Source organism: Salvelinus namaycush, chromosome 2 (genome assembly GCF_016432855.1).
Source record: "Salvelinus namaycush isolate Seneca chromosome 2, SaNama_1.0, whole genome shotgun sequence".
NCBI classification, from domain to species: Eukaryota; Metazoa; Chordata; class Actinopteri; order Salmoniformes; family Salmonidae; genus Salvelinus; species Salvelinus namaycush.
Genome location: NC_052308.1, coordinates 57240225 through 57247724, shown reverse-complemented (window position 1 = coordinate 57247724; position 7500 = coordinate 57240225). Strand labels below are relative to the sequence as shown.

The window sequence follows — 7500 nt, the reverse complement described above, 5'->3', positions numbered from 1 at the left end:
ACTCTACCTCCCAGTAACAGCGCCCAGTCAGACCCTCTCTACACAGCACCTGTTCACAGTCCTCAAATCTCTCTGCGTGATCAGGATACGGCTGCTCCTCTCTCCTCCATGTCACCTTTCTGTTCTCAGACAGAGAGAGGTGTCTGTCTACTGTGTTTGGGTCCAGTGTGAGATCACAGACATCTGATGGATGAAACCAGACACAATATTAGAAATCATCATTCACATTAGAATGTTAACTCACTTTTCACTAATTCATTTAATGTAGATGTTTCTAGGTATCAAAAGGAGAAGTTTAGGTAACTTGAGACTTGTTGAATGATCATATATTATACTGTATTGTAATATAAAAAACACTTATTCCCATTAATTACACACACACACACACACAAACACGCCACACACACACACACACACACACACACACACACACACACACACACACACACACACACACACACACACACACACACACACACACACACACACACACACACACACACACACACAGACACACACAGACACACACATTGTCAAAGCAACTCTCTGTAAACTTTGGTGTCCCTGATTTCTGCTTCTGTAGAACTACAGCTGATATTTAATATGACCAAGTAAGTAATGATGGTGGTCTTTGACTTTGACTTAACTTGAATTAAGACTTATTCTTAGTCATATTCTTCACAGCAGTCAACACTCACATTTTCTAAGCCCAGGTTTCATTGTGTACTCTCCACCATGTTCCACACTGTAGCAGAAGAACAGACAGTCATTGAGTGATACACGGGAACTCACACACACACACACACACACACACACACACACACACACACACACACACACACACACACACTGGACACACACAGTCAGCATATAACTTTGTCCAAGTGGTGGTTAGAATGTTTGTCTTAACTAGCCTGATAAGTCAAACATGTCTGATATGAACATTGACATAAACCCTCTACATACTTGAGTTTCTCCAGTCTGCAGTGTGGATCCTCCAGTCCAGCAGAGAGCAGTCTGACTCCTGAGTCTCCTGGGTGATTGTAGCTCAGGTCCAGCTCTCTCAGGTGTGAGGGGTTTGACCTCAGAGCTGAGACCAGAGAAGCACAGCCTTCCTCTGTCACTTGACAGCGTGACAGCCTGTAAAGAGTCAAATCATATTAAAATCACACTGCTATTCTCTGGTGGTGAAAATAGAGAGGCAGTACATTCAGTGTCCTGAAACCTGCCATATCTACTCATAAATGAATGTATCATTATTAGAAATGACAAAGTATTGCCTGCAGATAGAAAAATGTATAGTACAAATATTTGAGTAGACTGACCAGACCAGTTAAAAAGCAGTATAAGTCAAAAGACAGACAGTGAGGTGTCAGATTTAGATTGTATTGAGTAAACAGTCAACACCATATCTATTTTGACAGCGAAGCTAACATTTTAAATGTGGCTCTATACTCCAATGTTTTAGATTTCAGATCAAATGTTTCATATGAGGATGGCTCACCTCTCACAGTTCTGGGTGACTTTAACCTCCCCACGTCTACCTTTGACTCATTCCTCTCTGCCTCCTTCTTTCCACTCCTCTCCTCTTTTGACCTCACCCTCTCACCTTCCCCCCCTACTCACAAGGCAGGCAATACGCTTGACCTCATCTTTACTAGATGCTGTTCTTCCACTAATCTCATTGCAACTCCCCTCCAAGTCTCCGACCACTACCTTGTATCCTTTTCCCTCTCGCTCTCATCCAACACTTCCCACACTGCCCCTACTCGGATGGTATCGCGCCGTCCCAACCTTCGCTCTCTCTCCCCCGCTACTCTCTCCTCTTCCATCCTATCATCTCTTCCCTCTGCTCAAACCTTCTCCAACCTATCTCCTGATTCTGCCTCCTCAACCCTCCTCTCCTCCCTTTCTGCATCCTTTGACTCTCTATGTCCCCTATCCTCCAGGCCGGCTCGGTCCTCCCCTCCTGCTCCGTGGCTCGACGACTCATTGCGAGCTTACAGAACAGGGCTCCGGGCAGCCGAGCGGAAATGGAGGAAAACTCGCCTCCCTGCGGACCTGGCATCCTTTCACTCCCTCCTCTCTACATTCTCCTCTTCTGTCTCTGCTGCTAAAGCCACTTTCTACCACTCTAAATTCCAAGCATCTGCCTCTAACCCTAGGAAGCTCTTTGCCACCTTCTCCTCCCTCCTGAATCCTCCTCCCCCTCCTCCCCCCTCCTCCCTCTCTGCGGATGACTTCGTCAACCATTTTGAAAAGAAGGTCGACGACATCCGATCCTCGTTTGCTAAGTCAAACGACACCGCTGGTTCTGCTCACACTGCCCTACCCTGTGCTTTGACCTCTTTCTCCCCTCTCTCTCCAGATGAAATCTCGCGTCTTGTGACGGCCGGCCGCCCAACAACCTGCCCGCTTGACCCTATCCCCTCCTCTCTTCTCCAGACCATTTCCGGAGACCTTCTCCCTTACCTCACCTCGCTCATCAACTCATCCTTGACCGCTGGCTACGTCCCTTCCGTCTTCAAGAGAGCGAGAGTTGCACCCCTTCTGAAAAAACCTACACTCGATCCCTCCGATGTCAACAACTACAGACCAGTATCCCTTCTTTCTTTTCTCTCCAAAACTCTTGAACGTGCCGTCCTTGGCCAGCTCTCCTGCTATCTCTCTCAGAATGACCTTCTTGATCCAAATCAGTCAGGTTTCAAGACTAGTCATTCAACTGAGACTGCTCTTCTCTGTGTCACGGAGGCGCTCCGCACTGCTAAAGCTAACTCTCTCTCCTCTGCTCTCATCCTTCTAGACCTATCGGCTGCCTTTGATACTGTGAACCATCAGATCCTCCTCTCCACCCTCTCCGAGTTGGGCATCTCCGGCGCGGCCCACGCTTGGATTGCGTCCTACCTGACAGGTCGCTCCTACCAGGTGGCGTGGCGAGAATCTGTCTCCGCACCACGTGCTCTCACCACTGGTGTCCCCCAGGGCTCTGTTCTAGGCCCTCTCCTATTCTCGCTATACACCAAGTCACTTGGCTCTGTCATATCCTCACATGGTCTCTCCTATCATTGCTATGCAGACGACACACAATTAATCTTCTCCTTTCCCCCCTCTGATAACCAGGTGGCGAATCGCATCTCTGCATGTCTGGCAGACATATCAGTGTGGATGACGGATCACCACCTCAAGCTGAACCTCGGCAAGACGGAGCTGCTCTTCCTCCCGGGGAAGGACTGCCCGTTCCATGATCTCGCCATCACGGTTGACAACTCCATTGTGTCCTCCTCCCAGAGCGCTAAGAACCTTGGCGTGATCCTGGACAACACCCTGTCGTTCTCAACTAACATCAAGGCGGTGACCCGTTCCTGTAGGTTCATGCTCTACAACATTAGCAGAGTACGACCCTGCCTCACACAGGAAGCGGCGCAGGTCCTAATCCAGGCACTTGTCATCTCCCGTCTGGATTACTGCAACTCGCTGTTGGCTGGGCTCCCTGCCTGTGCCATTAAACCCCTACAACTCATCCAGAACGCCGCAGCCCGTCTGGTGTTCAACCTTCCCAAGTTCTCTCACGTCACCCCGCTCCTCCGCTCTCTCCACTGGCTTCCAGTTGAAGCTCGCATCCGCTACAAGACCATGGTGCTTGCCTATGGAGCTGTGAGGGGAACGGCACCTCCGTACCTTCAGGCTCTGATCAGGCCCTACACCCAAACAAGGGCACTGCGTTCATCAACCTCTGGCCTGCTCGCCTCCCTACCTCTGAGGAAGTACAGTTCCCGCTCAGCCCAGTCAAAACTGTTCGCTGCTCTGGCACCCCAATGGTGGAACAAATTCCCTCACGACGCCAGGTCAGCGGAGTCAATCACCACCTTCCGGAGACACCTGAAACCCCACCTCTTTAAGGAATACCTAGGATAGGATAAAGTAATCCTTCTAACCCCCCCCCCCCCCCCTTAAAAGAGTTAGATGCACTATTGTAAAGTGGTTGTTCCACTGGATATCATAAGGTGAATGCACCAATTTGTAAGTCGCTCTGGATAAGAGCGTCTGCTAAATGACTTAAATGTAAATGTAAATGTAATATGAGGTGACAGTATATAATGTCACCTTTTGATTTGAGGGTATTTTAATACATATCTGTTTCACCATTTAGAAACACAAGCACTTTATGTATCTAGTCCCCCTATTTGAAGAAGTCATAAGTATTCTGACAAATGTACTTAGTGTATTAAAGTAGTGAAAGGTGTAGTATTTGGTTGTAAACTCATTGGTTGCATTTGCAGTTTGTTTTGGTTGTGTTTTGCCAAATAGTAACTGAAAGGTGGATGGTGACTGGAGTCATTTTCTGTCTAAGTGAGTAGATACCATGTTTCTAAACAATAATAAATGAATCCTGATGATCTTTTGATTCAGAAAGATCATGAATGAATCATGAATAATAATGAGTGAGAGAGTTACAGAGGCTACAACAAAACATGCTAACCTTTCAACATTACCAATAATAGAGGCCACAACAAAACATGCTAACCTCTCACCATTACCAATAACAGAGACTACAACAAAACATGCTAACCTCTCACCATTACCAATAACAGAGGCTACAACAAAACATGCTAACCTCTCACCATTACCAATAACAGAGGCTACAACAAAACATGCTAACCTCTCACCATTACCAATAACAGAGGCTACAACAAAACATGCTAACCTCTCACCATTACCAATAACAGAGGCTACAACAAAACATGCTAACCTCTCACCATTACCAATAACAGAGGCTACAACAAAACACGCTAACCTCTCACAATTACCAATAACAGAGGATACAACAAAACATGCTAACCTCTCACCATTACCAATAACAGAGGCTACAACAAAACATGCTAACCTCTCACCATTACCAATAACAGAGGCTACAACAAAACATGCTAACCTCTCACCATTACCAATAACAGAGACTACAACAAAACATGCTAACCTCTCACCATTACCAATAACAGAGGCTACAACAAAACATGCTAACCTCTCACCATTACCAATAACAGAGGCTACAACAAAACATGCTAACCTCTCACCATTACCAATAACAGAGGCTACAACAAAACATGCTAACCTCTCACCATTACCAATAACAGAGGCTACAACAAAACACGCTAACCTCTCACGATTACCAATAACAGAGGATACAACAAAACATGCTAACCTCTCACCATTACCAATAACAGAGGCTACAACAAAACATGCTAACCTCTCACCATTACCAATAACAGAGGCTACAACAAAACATGCTAACCTCTCACCATTACCAATAACAGAGACTACAACAAAACATGCTAACCTCTCACCATTACCAATAACAGACACTACAACAAAACATGCTAACCTCTCACCATTACCAATAACAGAGACTACAACAAAACATACTAACCTCTCACCATTAATTTCAAATAAAAAGTGACATTCTGTACTGTTAAATAATATGAAACATTCTAAACAATCTCAAATCCAAAATGTTGGAGTACAGCACCACATTTAAAACTGTAAGCTTCACTGTCCAAACACATATGGTGTGGACTATGTGTGCCTGGTAAACACATGTGGATCTGGTGAACAGTTATCACTTGTTGACCAACTACAGGAATACTGACCTCAGAGTCTCCAGTTTACAGTGGGGATTCCCCAGTCCAGCAGAGAGCAGCTTCACTCCTGAATCCTTCAGGTCATTGTTACTCAGATCCAGCTCTCTCAGGTGTGAGGGGTTTGACTTCAGAGCTGAGACCAGAGAAGCACAGCCTTTCCATGTGACTCCACAGCCTGACAGCCTGACAAAGAGATCATCATGACTTCACAAACACACTGTTAATTTAACGAGTAATGTAGAAGGACAATGGCAGATGTATTTGGTTTATTCTCTCAAACAACATATAGATTCATCTTCCGTCTCCTAGAATTGTATGGTCATAATGTTATACTAATGTGAACATCAATGCATGTGTTTTTCAATATAATATTATATACATATTATAATACATATTTTTCTCTAAACTGAATATTTCTTCCTGATGATTAGTTCTTATATGTCATTTTATTTACTCACAGAACAGCTCTGGAGGCTTTGACCACTGGCAGCAGCCTCAGAAGACCTTCCTCTGATCTGGAGTATTTCTTCAGGTCAAACACATCCAGCTCCTTTTCTGAAGTCAGCAACACAAAGACCAGAGCTGACCACTGTGCAGGTGACAGGTTGGGTTTTGAGAGACTTCCTGATCTCAGGTAGCTTTGGATCTCCTCCACTAGAGAATGGTCATTCAGTTCATTCAGACAGTGGAACAGATTGATGCTCCTCTCTGGAGAGGTATTCTCCCTGATCTTCTCCTTGATGTACTTGACTGTTTCATCATGGCTCTGTGAGCTGCTTCTTGTCTTTGTCATTAGACCTCGTAAGTGCTTCTGATTGGACTCCAGTGAGAGGCCCAGAAGGAAGCGGAGGAAAAGGTCCAGGTTTCCCGTCTCACTTTGTAAGGCTTTATCCACAGCACTCTTGTAGACATTATTTTCAGGCTTGTCTCTAAACTGCAAAGAAAAGATGCTGGACTTTATTTGCAGTTTGTCCATTAGATTCTCATTGTTGTTGATGAATGAGAGGAACACATATACAGCAGCCAGAAACTCCTGAATGCTCAGATGCACAAAGCAGTACACCTTGTCCTGGTACAGCACACATTCCTCTTTAAAGATCTGTGTGCACAATCCTGAGTACACGGAGGCTTCACTGACATCAATGCCAGCCTCTTTCAGGTCTTCTTCATAGAAAATCAGATTGCCCTTCACAAGCTGTTGAAAAGCCAGTTTTCCCAGTGATAGAATGCTCTCTTTATTCCAGTGTGGACCTGTCTCATCTTTCCCAAGATACTTTTCATTCTTCTGTTTGGTATGAAACACCACAAGGTGTGTGTACATCTCAGTCAGAGTCTTGGGCATCTCTTCTCTCTTATGTTTCAGCATGTGTTCAAGGACTATTGCAGAAATCCAACAGAAGACTGGAATGTGGCACATGATGTGGAGGCTCCTTGATGTCTTTATGTGTGAGATGATTCTGCTGGCCAGGTCCTCATCACTGAATCTCTTCCTGAAGTACTCCTCCTTCTGTGGGTCATTGAACCCTCGTACCTCTGTCACCTGGTCAACACACCCTGAATGGATCTTATTGGCTGCTGCAGGTCGGGTAGTTATCCAGAGGAGAGCAGAGGGAAGCAGATTTCCCTTGATGAGATTTGTCAGCAGAACATCCACTGAGGTTGACTCTGTGACGTCACAACAGATCTTGTTCTTCTGGAAGTCTAGGGGCAGTCGGCACTCATCCAGACCATCAAAGATGAACAGAACTTTGTACTTGTCGAAGTTGGAGATTCTTGATTGTTTGGTTTCCATTGAGAAGTGATTGAGGAGTTCAATGAAAGTGTGTTTGTCCTCTTTCATCAAATTCAGCTCCCGGAAAGGGAA

The 7500-nt window shown here is 45.3% G+C and overlaps 1 protein-coding gene across 1 annotated transcript in view; it reads right to left on the bottom strand.

The window, feature by feature from the left end:
* LOC120022356 (NACHT, LRR and PYD domains-containing protein 3-like) overlaps positions 1–7500 on the bottom strand; it is a gene marked incomplete at its 5' end in the record, with an annotated part of 8826 nt that overhangs the window by 344 nt on the left and 982 nt on the right. Inside the window, 4 exons of the mRNA XM_038966252.1 lie at positions 1–172; positions 1023–1140; positions 5646–5819; positions 6095–7500. The exon at positions 1–172 is cut by the window's left edge and continues 344 nt beyond it; the exon at positions 6095–7500 is cut by the window's right edge and continues 386 nt beyond it. Coding sequence (XP_038822180.1) covers positions 1–172; positions 1023–1140; positions 5646–5819; positions 6095–7500 — 1870 coding nt within the window. The remainder of the gene's footprint in view (positions 173–1022; positions 1141–5645; positions 5820–6094) is intronic.